The following is a 17718-nucleotide window of genomic DNA, read 5'->3' on the forward strand; positions in this document are numbered from 1 at the left end:
CACTTTGCTCCAAAGTACTTTTTTCCGCATGTAGATGGCGCTGTTGGTACAGTCAACCTTGAAAACAAAAATATCTTGCATTAAATGCAAGATGCAACATACGTTTGAAAGTTTCTTTGCCGTTCAGTTCCATTCATTCTTTTCTGGTGATATGAGACAAAATAGTTTACATAATTACTCAAATCTAGTCTGATAATATATTATGAGAATTATATTATTTATTTGTTCCCCTCCTTTTCTAAATAGATCACTAACCTACTGGTGATATATTACACTTAACCACGGTTTGTGGTGTATCTGAAAAAAGTGAGCCCTTATCATAGACGCCTAAGGCAGGTGGGCCAACGGGCCACTGCCCATGCTCTTTTTAAACAGGGGGCCCTGCCCACCAACTTTTAACAGAGGGCGAGAACATGTGTTTTTTTTTAATAGCTTGAATCTCATCGTTCTTACAAAACAGTGACACATATAAATCAAATAATTCCACAAATTAAGTCAACCAGACATAGGCGCCGGAACCTCCTGATGCTGAGGCTTACAATGGTCACGTGACACACCACCGGCCAAAAAAATAAAATATTGCTCATATACCGTTATCCATGATAGGCTAAATATCGCGTTATAGGATAACAACTAGGATACTCATAAAATACAAACTACAAACCATATCTAATTTAAAGCCACATATCCATGTTAGACAAAAATTATACCTCTACACTATGACAAAACTGAATGATATAGTATTTTACCTTAATAAACAAAATAATAACCCTGCATAAATAAAGTATTTTCTTACTGTGTGACGGCTTGAGATCTGCTGACGACAATTAAAACTTTGGATATGATTCATTCCATAATTCTCCCAGCATTTACAGTGTCGGTTCTGTCTTTGTGTATGCTCAGCAAAGCCACTGCATTTAAATTTGTCTGGTGCATACTGTGCCTTAGATAGATCTTCAGCCATTACAAAGCCAAAAACGAACGGTTCAGCTGTGCAAGAAGTCATTGGAACAGTGAAATGTAGTTTCAGCTCTTTCTTTACATCTGGCAACAGTATTTCAGTAAAGGGTCAACTGTTGAATATTATTTCCAAGAGTGGTCAGTTTGGTGACATGCTTTGTTTTCCCCGCATTGAGCATTATACGTCTTCACAACATTACTCAGCATTGCTAGTTGTTGTGGACGTTTGTTGGTAGTGGTCTCTTAGTTTCTCGACTGTATTTTGCTGTTGCTCAGTTTCAGTATCCACTTCCATGTCATTAGCGAAACTTAGCAGTACGTTTTCTATATTCTCCAGAACATTTAGGTCTTCGTAGACAAACCTATGTTCCAGTTCGCCATTGACAGCATCAATACATTCGTAATAATACCTGCAGAAAACGTCAGCATCACTATTAAACATGGCTTGAGTTCCTGTTTCGTCCAAAAGTTTTGACAGGCGGTGTTGTTTTGGTGCTGTTACAGGTATTTACATGCACTTATTTACATGCACTTCAGCTTTGTTCCAAAATATCCCAAAGTCCTGTGTCAGCCTATTTAACTGAGCTTTCAGTGAGTCTACCAGCTGCCTGGCTGTCATGGCATCCATAGATTGGGCCTGCATGGCCCTTGAAACAGTGTCTGTTACTTGAAATACAGTCTGTGACAAAAGCATGCCAAAAAGAGTTGAACATTTTTCAAGGTTTGATTGTATACCTCTGACCTTTGCAGCTACGTCATTTATATTATTGTCAACAAGCAGTTGATCAAGAATTGCTCGTAAAATGCTGTAATAATCCAATACCGACGAGACAGCACCTGATTTTACAGTCCATCTCGTTGCACAGAGGGGCGTTATAGATTTAACACCAGTGTCTGGATCAGCTAATTTCTTCTGCATTTTCTCAAATACATTCAAACACTTTGGAGACAATCTGATAAGATTGTACATTTCTGTACATAGACTGAGTGCATCTTGAATTGGTCTGGAAGCACAAGCCACGTCTTGTACACAAAGCTGCAAGTTGTGATTCTGGCAGTGAACACTGAGGGCATTGGGAACTTTTTCTTTAATGCGTGTAGCGACTCCACTAATGCGGCCACTCATATTTGCAGCACCATCACAGGCCTGTCCACGACAGTTTTTAATAGTTTTTAATATCTAAATTGCATCTGATCAATACATCTTCAACAGCTGAAGTCAGCGAGGAAGCGCTTGTTTCAGGCACATGAACAAAACCAATGAAATCTTCATTAAATTCAAATTCGTTATTAACATAACGCAAGCAAATTGCAAACTGCTCATGGCCAGAAATGGCTTGAGTTTCGTCAGGTATGATTGAGAGCAAAAAAAACACTGAACGACCGCACTTCCTGAATCAGATCCCTGAGAACCTCATTGCCTATTAATTAAAGTAGCTCATGAATTGTTTCATGAGACAGATATTTGTTATCTCTTAAGTACTGTTTTAGAGATTCGTCATCCTCAGCTCTAAGTAACAGAAACTGCCTTAACTTGCTTTCCTCCTCGTCGTGGCTACGGTTAGGCTTTCCTTGCCTTGCTAGGGTTTTGATAGCTGTGATAGTTTTCAGTTGTGATAGAGTCCATTTTGTCTTTTGATCTGAGCAGCATTTAACTCATTACTCATTTGTTCCGCTACGCTTGGATGTTCCCTAACTGACCAAACATACATTGCATGTCTGTGTGGTTTACTACCTTCATGAGCAGAGAAAGTTTCTCTTGCACGGTTCCATCCACAAAATCCACCAGTACAAAATGAACCGTCTTCTTTCACACCAACTGCCATTTTGCGAGAATGGGTTGTAGCACTCTGTGGCCAGTGGTCCGGACCACTCGGACCACTCGGTCACAGTGGTCCGGACCACTCGGACCACTCGGTCACAGTGGTCCGGACCACTCGGACCACTCGGTCACAGTGGTCCGGACCACTCGGACCACTCGGTCACAGTGGTCCGGACCACTCGGACCACTCGGTCACAGTGGTCCGGACCACTCGGACCACTCGGTCACAGTGGTCCGGACCACATGGTCACAGTGGTCCGGACCACATGGTTACAGTTACTCCAGCTGTCGCTGTTATGTTATGATTTCACAGTTTCCTTTTCATTTTCTTTATTGGCAGTTATGTTATTTTACAAATACGTATGTTACAGTAATACATGCCCGTGTTAAGGTTTATAATAATCAGTACAGGTGACTACATTGCTTTTCATTGCGCTGAGTGGTCCGGACCACTGCCGCTGTACTGATTTCACAGTTAAAGCACTTTAAATAAAAACATTTACAAATCTATTTTAAAATCTGTGTATATATTATTTTCCAAATACTTATAGTAATAAGAATGCCAGTGTAGGCTGTAAATGTATAATAATCTACTGAGGAACTTTTGCTGCCCTTTGCTGCTGAGTGATCCAGTCCAGACCAGATCACTGCCGCTGTACTGAGTTCACATCTTGATCACGTGTTGGTTTGGTTTGAGGGTTTTTGTTTTGCTCATCACAAAACTTAGCATGTATGGATCCCTTGCGCCAGTTAATATACTCAATATGATAAGAAGAGTCGGATGGTGACACCATGGAAGTTCTATTCTCTGAAGAGACAACAAAGTGGTATGCATAATGGCAGGTAAAGTGTGTTCGATGTGTTTGTATGTTTATGATAAACTACAGGTAGATTGCACTGTAAAACATAAATGTAGGCCTACTGTGATCTACTCTGCCAAATTTCAATGACCAGCAAATGTCCTTATGCCATGTACCTGCAAAATGTACGTAGCATCATCTCCGTACAAAAACATTGGAGGTTTGTTATTTATGTTGAAGACAAAGGCGATGGTAAGAATACTTTTCTCCTCTCGAAATAATCTATTTTATTAGTATTATATATATATATATATATATATATATATATATATATATATATATATATATATATATATATATAAATATGTGTAAATAAAATATGTCAGCATTGTCTATTAGGAAATATCTGTTTTGCACTGTATTTGTGCCATTTTTGTTTCTTAATGTTAAATAACTGGAAGAAGATACACTGTGATTATTAATTTCGTAAACTCGCAATGCTTTAAACATGTTATTCGTACTTCAATCAATATCATTGGTTAATAACCACTATACAATCCTTTCGAACTTTTTTCTCATGTAACATTGTTCTACGCACCTAGGTGTAGAAACAGAAACACTTCCTATTGAGATCAGAGATTATGAGCTGCTGTCTGTTTTTTAATCTCGCCTAAAAAGCCACTTATTTAAATTGCCTTGTTTTCTGCTGTTATTATATTCTTTATTTCTAATTGTGTTAGTATTTTGTAGATCACTTTGTATATGTCATGGTTGTTTTAGTGTTATTTTATCTGTTTTTCCCTTATTTGTGAAGCACGTTGAGATATTTGGTTATGAAAGGCGCTATATAAAATCAATATTATTAGAATGAGTAGTATATATTATTATTGTTTATTTTCACAGACAAGTGCATCATTCCCTGTTATTGTGCTGAAATATATATATTTTACAGGGAGCATAATTAAAAACAAAGTGTCTCAATCAACAAAAATATGGCTGTGTGGAAGAGTTGGTAGTTCTCAACAAGGGGTCAGGGGTCAAGATTAGAAGCAGCAGTGTACTATGTATAAAAATCTACATTCGCTGCAGTCAATTATGCTTCACGAAGAGATCTGATCTCACAAGCTGGTTTATGGTACACCATGGCGGGGGGGTATTGAAAGTGACTGCTTGAATAGGGGTCCACCAGTCAGAAAAGTTTGAGAACCCTTATATGTTAAAATAATACGTATATAGTTATTTAAATAGGTAGTTCAATTTTACTGTTTATTTCTCCTGTTCATTTTTTTTATCCAATAAAAATGTTGGGCCTTAAATTGTGTTGAGCTGTGCTGTCATTATTGGGAGGTCATGGATCTTACAATACATTATAAGTGACAATATTATTATTATTATTTATTTCTTAGCAGACACCCTTATCCAGGGCGACTTACAATTGTTACAAGATATCACATTATTTTTTACATACAATTAACCATTTATACAATTGGGTTTTTACTGGAGCAATCTAGGTAAAGTACCATGCTCAAGGGTACAGCAGCAGTGTCCCTCACCTGGGATTGATCCCACAACCCTCGAGTCAAGAGTCCAGAGCCCTAACCACTACTCCACACTGCATGCATAATTAACAAATACTGTCACATAATTGAAAAAATGCAGAAGTTATATAAGAAAAAAAAACAGAATAGAGCATTAAATGAAATGGGAACATTTTGGTTTGTTTTATATGGGTCAAACTGCAGGACAGCACAACTGTGCAACCACAATATTGAGCATTTTCCATTTGTATAATGATTTAAAATATGTTATATAGAATAGGCTTGATCTGTTCTTTCAAATATGGTTCATACCTTTTACTTTCAAAGTAAAAAATACCAAAGCATGAAGACATCCATTTATGGAATTATCAGCAATATATAATTTTGCAGCAACTATTCACAATACTAACGCAAATAAAATGCAGTAATGGATTAAGCAAAATGTAGCAAAACAAAGTTCCCTAAGTATTATTATTCGATATCTACCTGATATACAGACTAGGCATACAATTGGTTATAGGTGCTGCCCTGAGGACTTATAATCCTTGGAAACATTCGTACACTAACCATTTATGAGCTATGCATTAAGACGCGTCTTTGGTTAAAAACAATATATCTACAACAACTAAATCTCTATGAAACTCATCAGAAAACCCGCTACATCATGTTTTATTATTGTCATTGTGTGTTTTGTAGTTAAGGCTATCATAATGCATATGTAGGCTATATATTATACCAGCAAGTTTTAAAACAAGAAAATATTTACCTTATATAAAAGATAATGTTTCTGGTAGTGTAGAATCAATTTTCTAAATACACATGACAATGGTAACGGGTCCCAAGCACATTATTATAAACTTAAACACTTGTATGAATTACTGAAAGATACGTATTTGGAAAATAACATAACTGCCAATAAAGAAAATGAAAAGGAAACTGTGAAATCATAACATAACAGCGACAGCTGGAGTGGTCCGGACCACTGTGACTGAGTGGTCCGAGTGTTCCGAGTGGTCCGGATCACTGTGACATCACAGCGGTGAGTGGTCCGGACCACGGGCCACAGAATGCTACAACCCTGCTTCTGCATTTTGCTTCTACTCACCCAGCTACACTGAAAACAGAACACTTTCAATCACTCACAACAAAATGACAACCACTTAAACTCACCAAACCACTTTCATAGGTTCGGGTTGAGATGGTTCAAATACATTTTCGCAGCGTGAACAACCAGTCTCCTCTGTCCTCTCGATTGGCAATTCTGTTTCTTGTCCAGATTGTGCTGTCGTGGCCTCCGAGTTGCAATCCTGATTACCTTCCTGTTGTAATTTAATTTGGATCTTCGCTGTCTCCATCGCCAGTTTTTGCAGACTCGCTGTTTTTCCTTTGCTGTGAAGAGTGGCTCTGAGAAAAATAATTTAAGATGTTGCCCTGTTTTGTTTTCTTTTGGGTGGCGGTGACATTAACATGGCTTCCACAACTTCTCATTCTAAACTGCTCATTACACCGTGTAACAATTTTTATTTTTTTTTTGGTTCCTGGGTAGTAAATGTTATTTCCTAATTGCTTATGCCTCAAAAGTATAGAAAATGGCTATTATTCCCCACAAACTTTGCTTTTGTGACCAGGACAGTGATATTTTGAAATTTACCTATTTCCAATGAGAAAACGGGCGAATTTGTGTCTTTTCGTTCACATAAAGTCAGAAAAAAACAACATATGAATCCAAATTAACATGTATTTATACTAAAGTAATACAAAAATGACTATAAAAGATTTAGAAGTGAGTAGTTTTTCGAGATTTACGATTATACTGTAAATCACTTTCACGAATCAGCCCCCAAATGTAGTCTCCCATCATGTTCTCGTTATACTGTCCTTGGTAGCGGCGTTCAAAGTCCAGTATATCCTGGTGGAAGCGCTCGCCTTGCTCCTCCGAGTACGCTCCCATGTTCTCCTTGAATTTATCAAGATGAGCATCAAGGATATGGACTTTGAGGGACATCCTACAGCCCATTGTGCCGTAGTTCTTCACCAGAGTCTCAACCAGCTCCACATAGTTTTCGGCCTTGTGATTGCCCAGGAAGCCCCGAACCACTGCGACAAAGCTGTTCCAAGCCGCTTTCTCCTTACTAGTGAGCTTCTTGGGGAATTCATTGCACTCCAGGATCATCTTTATCTGTGGTCCGACGAAGACACCGGCTTTGACCTTTGCCTCAGACAGCTTAGAGAAGAAATCTTGAAGGTACTTGAAGGCTGCCGACTCCTTATCTAGAGCTCTGACAAATTGTTTCATAAGGCCCAATTTGATGTGCAGTGGTGGCATCAGCACCTTCCGGGGGTCCACCAGTGGCTCCCACTTGACGTTGTTCCTCCCCACAGAGAACTCTGTCCGCTGTGGCCAGTCCCGCCTGTGGTAGTGCGCCTTGGTGTCCCTGCTGTCCCAAAGGCAAAGATAGCAGGGAAACTTGGTAAAACCGCCTTGGAGACCCATCAGGAATGCCACCATTTTGAAGTCTCCTATGACCTCCCAGCCGTACTCATCATACTTCAAGGCGTCCAACATGGTCTTGATGCTGTTGTAATCCTCTTTGAGGTGCACCGAGTGAGCCAGGGGAAGAGACGGGTACTTGTTATAATTATGGAGCAGCACGGCTTTGAGGCTCCTGGATGAGCTGTCAATGAAGGACAGTATAACGAGAACATAATGGGAGACTACATTTGGGGGCTGATTCGTGAAAGTGATTTACAGTATAATCGTAAATCTTGAAAAACTACTCACTTCTAAATCTTGTGTAGTCATTTTTGTATTACTTTAGTATAAATACATGTTAATTTGGATTCATTTATGGGAGCGAAAACACACAAATTCACCCGTTTTCTCATTGGAAATAGGTAAATTTCAAAATATCACTCCTGGTCACAAAAGCAAAGTTTGTGGGGAATAATAGCCATTTTCTATACTTTTGAGGCATAAGCAATTAGGAAATAACATTTACTACCCAGGAACAAAAATTGTGTTACATAGTGTTATTTTCTCTGTACTCTCTCCCGCCTTCAAATTAATATTTCTTGATTTCTTAAAAAAACCGTTAGCGCGTAGCAAAACTAAAGGCTCCAATCAGAATTTACATCTGGTTGCTCAGACTGTACAGTGATTGGCTGTGTCTCTATTGACATTAAATCATTTCCCCCGCGGTCCTATTGACTACTATTTTCATGTCTGCAATTTTTAAAACACGAGAGAGGCATTATTTTTGGTGGTGCTATTGGTTATGATAGCGCCACCAGAACTTTAGCACTGGTCGTTCCGGCGCCCTTGCAACCGGAACTGTGTTGATACTCAATAATCCTAACATTTTGGTAGCTATGCCGCCAGGTTCTACAGAGGTAATTTGACACTTTTAACAAGTTGCGCAGAAGTGTTAGCGAATGTTAACACGTGAGTGTGACAGAGAATGTTTATACATTCGTCATCTTGTAACACTATAGAAGACTGTTGAAACACGTTGAAACATGTGCTACTATTTCATGTAATTTGTGTCAGATGTAGTAAATAACTGTAGAACTTTAAAAAACTAGCTTTTAGGTAGGCTATGAAGCTAAACAAATACTTTGTAGACAGCTGTTAAATATGAATTATCAATACATTCTTTATCAATGTAAATGGTGCACATGGTCATTTTCTTTGTTTCTTTGTTTTCAAAACAAACATTTAATTTATTTTGAAGTAAATTAAACGGTGTTTGTGGGATACCGCTCACTACCCAACATTCAGATAACAAGCTCTTTATTATTATTATTAGTAGTAGTAGTAGTAGTATTAGTATTAGTATTTTTTATTTTTTTATTTTTTTATTTTTTTATTTATTTGTTAATTATTTATTTTTTTATTTTTGTAGTAGTATTAGTAGTAGACCCCCCCCCCCCCCCCAATTTTTTTTTATTTTTTTATTTTTTTATTGACAGTACCAGAAAGCGTTTCACAGACTACGTCCGCCATGGCCACCCTTTCTGCGGGTGCTGTCTGATGGGATCGGGGTGATTCATACCCTAGATCATGCATTGTTTTCTATTGAAAAAATAAATACAAGAATAGCTCCCTTAAACCAAATGAGAATTTCTAAACATGTTAACCCAGTCTGCAATGTGTTAAGCGTGTATAATTCTAGAATGGGCTGGGTATATCAACATCATTATAGAATGAGTCAAAACTATTCTAGAACTGGCTGGATTTGGTGCGCTTATGAACTGTATATGCAATGTTGACAGTTCACTTCTACTTAGTACTGTGTGGAGCTATATCTTACAATAACATATAACACATCCACGTGGAATTCATAGGCATCCTACATTATGAGAGTGCTGAGTAACTGCTGTTTATCTCCTTTATGCAAAGTAAGGTTTTCTGTTGCCTAAGAACTCATGCATCCTGTTTTGCCCAGTCATCTAAGGCGAAAACTGTGTCTTATAATAATTAGCATTTCAAAATTTGAGTCAACCTGACACACAATTCGTCTAAAAACTAGAGAAAGTCCACCATGGCAGATTCCTTAGGCAACAGTCGCTATTCTAAATCTGTAATCGTTATACACTGCTATTATGATGCGGGTAGCCGTCTTTCCCTTGATCGAAACTTTTGGAATCTCTGTTACAAATCTGTGATTGGACACGAGGGCTGTAATTCAGCTTTGCAGATACACGCAATATCTAGGGGTAGTAGTGGAGCTGGACAAGCAGTATGGCATTTCAGGTCCAGGACTTACACTTCGGATGGTATATGTGAGTTGCTTGTCTTGCTGTAGGACATGTATTTAAATTAAAATAAAATATTACAACGACTACTTCTACAACTACTACTTCAGGTACTAACAACATATAATGTACTACTACGACGATGACTACTACGACTACTACTACTACTACTAATAATAATAATAAGAATAAGAATAAGAATATGAATAATAATACCATATATATATATATATATATATATATATATATATATATATATATATATATATATATATATATAAATCAAGCTCCATTGTATGGCATTACTTGATCGGCATTAAAAAGGAGAACAATAAGGATGTTCTCCCATTTAAGATACAAAAGGAATTCGGCAGAGGTACCCTGTCAGTGAAATGCTCCAGCAAATAATCTATGCAAACAATAGGCGTGCCTTGGGGCTACGACTCAGAGCCGGAACTGCACGCAGAAACCCCCAGTATATAAACTACTGAGAGAGTCTAATACGCAGATCTGCAAAAGCTTCAGAGACTGGGAGACTGACGAGGAATATTTAACGGTACAGAGTGGGTTAGCAAAGAGCATTGTTTTGAGAAATAAAATATCCTAATATAGCATAGGTTACTAGCTATGCCATATTAACTTAAAAAAGGTTACAACGAGCACGCAATTGCAAATAAAATATATAAGATACAATTTAATTACTGCTTGAAAACGGATAAGTGGTCAATGTAAATTATTAAATCTTCTTTTTTTTTTTTTTTAAAGGAGACCAACAACAACAAATCAATTTGGAAGAGACTATCTTGTTTATGTATCCAGGTTTAAAAAGAGTCAACACGCGTTTGCTATTTTATTATATAGTTTTTTTTGTTTTGTTTTGTTTTGTTTAACATGGCAGATGGTGAACATGCCAGCGCTAGTAATAGTACTGAGGATAGCTTTGGTACGGATAGCAGCAATTTAAACGTGTTGAACTGGGAGCAAGTGCAGCGCCTGGATAAGATATTGACCGAGACAATCCCCATTCACGGCCGAGGAAATTTCCCTACTTTGGAAATGAAACCCCGGGACATAGTGAAAGTTGTGAGGAGCAGACTGGAAGAACACAACATAAACGTGAGAGATGTGAGGTTAAACGGGTCTGCAGCAAGCCACGTACTTCACGAAGACAGTGGCTTGGGGTACAAGGACCTGGATCTCATTTTCTGTGCAGACCTTAAAGGCGAAGCAGAATTTCGGACTGTCAAGGATATTGTTCTCGACTGCCTCTTGGATTTCTTGCCAGAAGGGGTAAATAAGCAGAGGATTACACCTCTAACCCTAAAGGTAAGTAGTGAAACTTAGTTTTTGTTATTATTGTGTTACACATCTTACAGTATTAATGTTCTAACCCTCCTAATGAAACAACATGTTAAGGATTAAACAAGTTATATGCATTTAAATATGTTAACTGAAAACAATACACTATTTAAAAAAGAATTCCATGGGATCCAATCTAATTGTGTTTTAGGATAGTAAGGTATTGTGGTGCACGCGATGTAGTTTAGCAACAACACAAATACGTATGTCCTTTCGTTTTAAAATATTTGAAGTTATAAATACAGTTGCTATTATTACAATGCAGATCATTTATCTCCAACCAAAACCTTTAAATATTTTTTTTTCTGTAAAAAAAAAAAAAAAAAAAAGTAAAATCTTAATACTTAAATTCAAACGATTTGTGCTGTAACGGTTACATCATTTATTATTTATTTTTTAATAAGGTTTCTATGCGTTGTATGTCTAGGGCACACATGAGGCTGCTTGAACTTTTTTTTTTTTAATAAATAACAAAAAAAAAGATCGAAAATGAAAAAAAAATAATCCACATGGAATATTTAATATAGTACATTGTTTCTTTTGTTTTTCTACATAATTAAAGGAAGCGTATGTGCAGAAAATGGTGAAAGTCTGCAACGATTCAGACCGGTGGAGCCTCATATCCTTGTCCAACAACAGTGGCAAAAATGTGGAGCTGAAGTTTGTGGACTCCCTGAGACGTCAGTTTGAATTCAGCGTAGACTCTTTCCAAATCAAACTCGACTCTTTATTGCTTTTTTACGAATGCTCTGAAAACCCCATGACGGAAACCTTTCACCCCACCATCATCGGCGAGAGCGTCTATGGAGACTTCCAGGCAGCCTTTGACCACCTGTGTAACAAAATCATTTCCACCAGGAACCCAGAAGAGATCCGGGGAGGTGGGCTTCTCAAGTACTGCAACCTGTTGGTCAGGGGCTTCAGGGCAGTTTCAGAGCCTGAAATCAAGTCTCTCCAGCGGTACATGTGCTCCAGGTTCTTCATTGACTTCTCAGATATCAGCGAACAGCAACGAAAGCTGGAAGCTTACCTACAGAACCACTTTGTGGGACTGGAGGACCGCAAGTATGACTATTTAATGACACTTCACAGGGTTGTTGATGAGAGTACAGTGTGCTTAATGGGGCACGAGAGGAGACAGACCCTCAACCTTATTGCAATGCTAGCCATTAGCGTCCTGGCAGAGCAGAACATCATCCCAAATGTGACAAATGTAACCTGCTATTACCAGCCGGCCCCTTATGTGGCAGATGCCAATTTCAGTAATTACTACATTGCCCAAGTCCAGCCTGTGTACACCTGCCAGCAACACACTTACTCAACCTGGTTGCCCTGCAACTGAAACAAAAAGGGACATTTCCTATGTATGTAGAAAAGGGGTTGAACCAGTTAAGGGTGTTGTATTTTGATGGATGAAAGATCTGCTCTAACTTTCACACTTGATAAACCAGGCGTTTTCTTTCATATTATATTGGAGCAAGATCTAAAGAATAGGAAAATTGGAATCGGCTCCAGAGAGATCTGTCATTATAAGCATATAAGCTTCAGCTTTCCCTGCTGCAAAGGGCAAGGAAAAGCTTCAATGACAATAAGGGATTGCTGTAAAACTCCCATAGCCACTATGAAGCAAGAGCTGGGAAGCCTAATACTATTCAGTGAGATTTGGAAGATCGTTACATATTTTTCCATGATGCTGTTCAGATCTGTTCAAGCTAAATGAGTTATGTAGTCTTGATCGCTGCATTTGGGTCTATGTATTGGTAGATCATGAAAATGAAAGTTACTGCTTTAATAGAATGTGCGGTTTAGAAGAAACAGATCCAAGACATAAATATAGCATCTAAAACTGCTGACATGATCTAAGGCTCCCAGTGTACACAATTCTCAGTCCGAAATGTGAGTTGGGGGGGGGGGGGGGGGGGGGATAAATAAATAAATAAATAAAATGAGTTGTTATAAACCTGAAGTGTGTTTACAGACCAAAGATTTTTCATTTTAAATACCCAAGTTTGAAAAAAAAAGTACTATATTTATATATGTTAACATGAATTAAAGTGCCTAATACCTATGGCAGATGCAAAAGAAAAGTTGTGTGACTTTCCCGATGTTTCACTTTGTCAGGGACACAAGACAAACCAACTATAAAGCTTGTGAATGTCTACTGTATGTGGAAAAGCCCACAATTGTGTACAAAATGACCCGTGCGCTTTGTATTCATGTACGTTGAGTTTACAATACAGCCTTTTTTAGAATCTGTAGCTCTTAACCAGTGTTTTAGAATACAGTGCTGTGTGTGTTCTTGTTTTAAACCAGATGTCTTAAGACTTTGGACACCTGCAGATATTTGAAAAGGTGCAGCTAAACTAGAAAATCCCAGATGAATTTTAAAAGGAATGTATTTTGCAACTGGAATCTTACAACTAATAAATTCATCGAGTGAGCCCTAATCTTTTAATAAACGGGTAATCGTTTTTATTACATATTAATTGAATTTGATCAAATACTTGATTTAGGACCCTGGAATATTTTGAAAATGTGTTTGTAAAAAAAAAAAGAAAAAGAAAAAAAGTAATAAAAATGACATTCCAGTTGATACCTGCAGTTCATGCTGCAATATTACTTTGGGTACTGTATATTTTATTTCATTGATTTGCATTTGACCCTTCAGCCCTATTAAAACATGTTTATTGACAATTTCTCTCAGGTCAGTTGTTAATATATATTTGTATACAACTGCAGGATTTTTATTTTTTAATGCGAAACTGAGAACCACGCATGACATAGATTATGCTGGTTACAATCTGAACCCTTAAAGCTAACACATAACAGAAGTAACACATGCATTTCACAGTGGTTAAAAAAAGGCTTTTAAAATACAGAAGAGTGGTGTTCTTATTTCACCACATTTTCAAGATGATTTAGATAGCACCCATACTTGTTTACTTCAGCACCTTGCCTGTGAATTCTATAGGGTCTGTCAAAGCTATTGAAATGCCTCTCATTTTGTTTACCAAGATAGTTCTACATTGGATACTGTGTGTTTGGCTGTGTGTTCAGTGTAAGGCAACCTTGATTAATTGTGAGAAGGAATGCTTTGCTTCCTGGAGCCTGTTCCTTTTAGGCTGCAGCTCTGAACTGAGGCATACTTGTCAGAACTTTTAGCACTGCTCTGAGTTCTCAGAACGCAAGCAAAGGGAGGGCTGGGGAAATAGGATCAGCTGGTGATTGGGTATGTCTTTTCTTACCACAACTATTGGTCATTCTCTCACAGAAGCCACTATAATCTGAAGTTCTTCTAGAACCACAAAAGTGCTCAAAGTAAATTATGCATCTGTAATTTTTTCTGTGAAGATATTTTCCATATATTTTTATTTTTGTGTCGCCCCCCCTCCCCCCTCCTTGAAAAAAATACTGGATTTTTTAAATACACTTGCAGGCAATAGTTCATGCAGGGAACAGGGTTACATATTTTTAGACATATTTGCCGCTTTAGAAAGATCTATTCAGATGTGGTGCAGCAAACTTACAGACAGCAATTACCACAGGGAATTTTAGGAATAAAAAGTAGGGATATCACCTGCTTTCAGTAAATTTGGTTTTGCACTCAAGGTGTTTTATGTTTTTATTATTTAGATATAGCTTTAAAATTGATGCTACGTGAAGCAGTACCATTTGTTGAAAGATTTTTTTTTCAGTATACAAATATTAGCATTTTAAGCACTGAACATGGTTTATGTCAACCAAAAATGTACCTTTCAGAAAATGTAAATTATTTAATATTGAATTCAACTGAAAATACACAGCTCAAGAACAGACAAGTCAAACTGGTGTCTGGACTAAAGGATTACATGCAAATTCAAATTCTGTATAGAGGACATTGAACTGGGGATTTCCTATTCATCTGAGTTTAACTCGCTCATGAAAATCACACTGTTGCCAGCATAGTATGCTCACCCTTCCACCATCGGTTTATGTTAAGTGTTTCATTGATATGTTATTTTTTACACTGCTGACAATATTCCTTATGACATGTGTTATGATCTTATTTTGAATAACCCATGGCTGTGAGGCAACTGCTTCTAATAAACACTGAGGATTTGTTCTGTCATTTGTATGAACCCTAAAAGTGTTGACTAATAATAATAATAATAATAATAATAATAATAATAATAATAATAATAATAATTAAAAAAAAAAAAAATGAAAGCCTTTGCATTCTTTTGGAATATAATTTGAAGTTATGGTCTGTTGCTGGGGGAGGTTATAGTTGTGTAACATATGTTTCTTAAAAGCTGATGTTACTATACTTCAAACCATAATTGAGCATAATCTAGTGTCTTAGATGTTGCACATTTTTGCTGGTTTTAAACCAGTGACCAGTACATTGAGTAACCCTGCTGGTAAAACACAAGGGTTTTTATGTATTGCTGTAACATATCTACTGCAAGTCTTGGGCTATTGCCTTTACACCATTGAACAGCTTAAAGACATTTCAATGTGAAGCCCTTTAGGTTGCTACTTGTTAATTGTATTATGTTTACATTAGCAAATAAAATGTTTCTGCTATAAGCTGCAACATGTTGTGTAGAAAATAGCTTGTATATTAGTTCTTAAGAGGTCAGGGTTAGGGATTGTACTTGGAATACTTGTTGTTGTTTGCAGTCCCCAATCCTGTTAACAAAATAAATAAATACATAAATAAATAAATAAATAAATAAATGGATATATTGTATACTGGTTCAATATGTTGTCATTAAAAAAAATACATTTTATTACTTCCGTTTTGTTTATACTGTTTTTGCTATCTACATCATTATTGATATGTTGAAAGAATTGAAAAAAAAAAAAGTGTGACCAAGAACTCTTGGTTCAAACAAAATGCAGAGGCTGTGCATTTGCTTTTGACACCCGCACCATTTAAACTCTGCCTACTCTAAGGCAACCTATTACAGCAGCAAACTACCCTGGATTGCTCTGCATGAGTTGAGTGATCTGACTGAGGTCTCGTCACTTTTAACAGCTTTGTGCCAGTAAAAACAACAGATTGTGAATTTTGTTTACACCATCCAATATTTTGATTTTTTTTTTTGTAAATAAAAATAAGTTATTTTTTTCTACTGATCAGCATCTGGTGTCCTGGGTCTGCAATACCTCTGGCAGTTTATTCTGAATGAACCCTGAATTACCCTCATTTACAAGATTCAAAAGCTTTTTAATATAAAGAAGCTGGACCAGCAAGTTTCTGATTGGGACCTAATAAATAGGCAAAATCCAGCATTCTTCTTGCCAGCTTCAGCTATTTCAGTCAGAAAAAAACATGCTGGCTTCTGCCAAAAATAGTTGGCTGGTTATTGTGTGGGATTTGCATGATCCGAAAAAAAAAAAAAAATGTTGATGCTATTGTCCCATACAGGCCTTTTCCTGCTCAACAAATTTGTATAGAATGTACATTTTACAGCGTACAAAAAAACAACAACATTGAATTCATTTTAGCGAATAATTAATGTGTGGCCCTGAACCACTCAAAAAATGTGTTAAAAAGAAAACTTTCTTCTAAATCCAGTAATGGTTAACTTGCCAGCTATCTAAACTCTATTTACATTTATGCAAATTTTAACCAAACCACTTGTGATATTAAAATGTAATCTATAAATATTATCAGGCACCAGCCCACAGAGAAGAAAAGCCCACACTTTTTTTTGTTTAATAGCACTTCCTGAGAACAGTTTTCGTTTTTGTTATTTAGTACATTGTGTGTATGGGGTCTCTGATGTCATTTTGCAGTTTAAGCTGCTAGAAATACTCACACCATTCTGTTGCCCAAAATGCACAGGATCTCTTATACAAGAGACACTCTACACAGGACGCATTCACTTTTATCAGCTAGGTAGTGTCATTATTCAAAATCATTAGCTGCTTTACCTGTATTGTGCATACTTAATTTGTGTAATACTATTGAAGTGTTGCTGAGAGACAGACAGAGAGAGTACAGAGACAATGCATGGCTCAGAATGTTTGTTAATAAAGTCATAGTAAAGTCATATGCTCTGTAATGAAACAGTTACGCAAGGCAGTTTGTGTTGATATTGATACATTACAGGAATATTTGAACCCAGGACATGCTTGTGCATTCTCTACAATGTTGTTACACTGAAGCATTCCACTTCTTTACCTTCTGGACAATATGTTTCTGCTGCTCAACACTATCCTCTATTATATTTAAATTGCATGAAAACTCAAAATATCTTACTGTTGCATACTTCAAAACTAAGACAACAAACCTGATTAAAACTATACAACTCCCCCTAAAAATCCTATATAGGTAATTTATTTGGTCAAAAAATGAATAAATAATGTTTTTTTAAAAAGACAAAGATACAATATAAGATGATTGATTTGCGTGAAAAGTATTCAAGCACATCTTACTATCAACTTTAAAAACTTCTGACTGGAAGACGTCTATGATTGTCCAGTATACTGGGAT

General features: G+C 37.0%; 1 protein-coding gene across 3 annotated transcripts in view; it reads left to right on the plus strand.

The window, feature by feature from the left end:
* LOC117410397 (terminal nucleotidyltransferase 5A) overlaps positions 1-16009 on the plus strand; it is a 29016-nt gene extending 13007 nt beyond the window's left edge. Inside the window, exons 1-3 of one of the 3 annotated variants that reach the window (XM_059025633.1) lie at positions 9902-9985; positions 10641-11201; positions 11797-16009. In XM_059025633.1, coding sequence (XP_058881616.1) covers positions 10767-11201; positions 11797-12576 — 1215 coding nt within the window. In that variant the 5' untranslated portion in view covers positions 9902-9985; positions 10641-10766 and the 3' untranslated portion in view covers positions 12577-16009. Of the gene's footprint in view, positions 1-9901; positions 9986-10347; positions 10432-10640; positions 11202-11796 lie in introns of those variants that run through there. The other 2 variants (XM_034016900.3, XM_059025632.1) reach the window with 2 other exon arrangements.
* Positions 16010-17718: the final 1709 nt, after the last annotated feature.

Source organism: Acipenser ruthenus, chromosome 6, assembly GCF_902713425.1.
Source record: "Acipenser ruthenus chromosome 6, fAciRut3.2 maternal haplotype, whole genome shotgun sequence".
In the NCBI taxonomy this organism is placed as follows: domain Eukaryota; kingdom Metazoa; phylum Chordata; class Actinopteri; order Acipenseriformes; family Acipenseridae; genus Acipenser; species Acipenser ruthenus.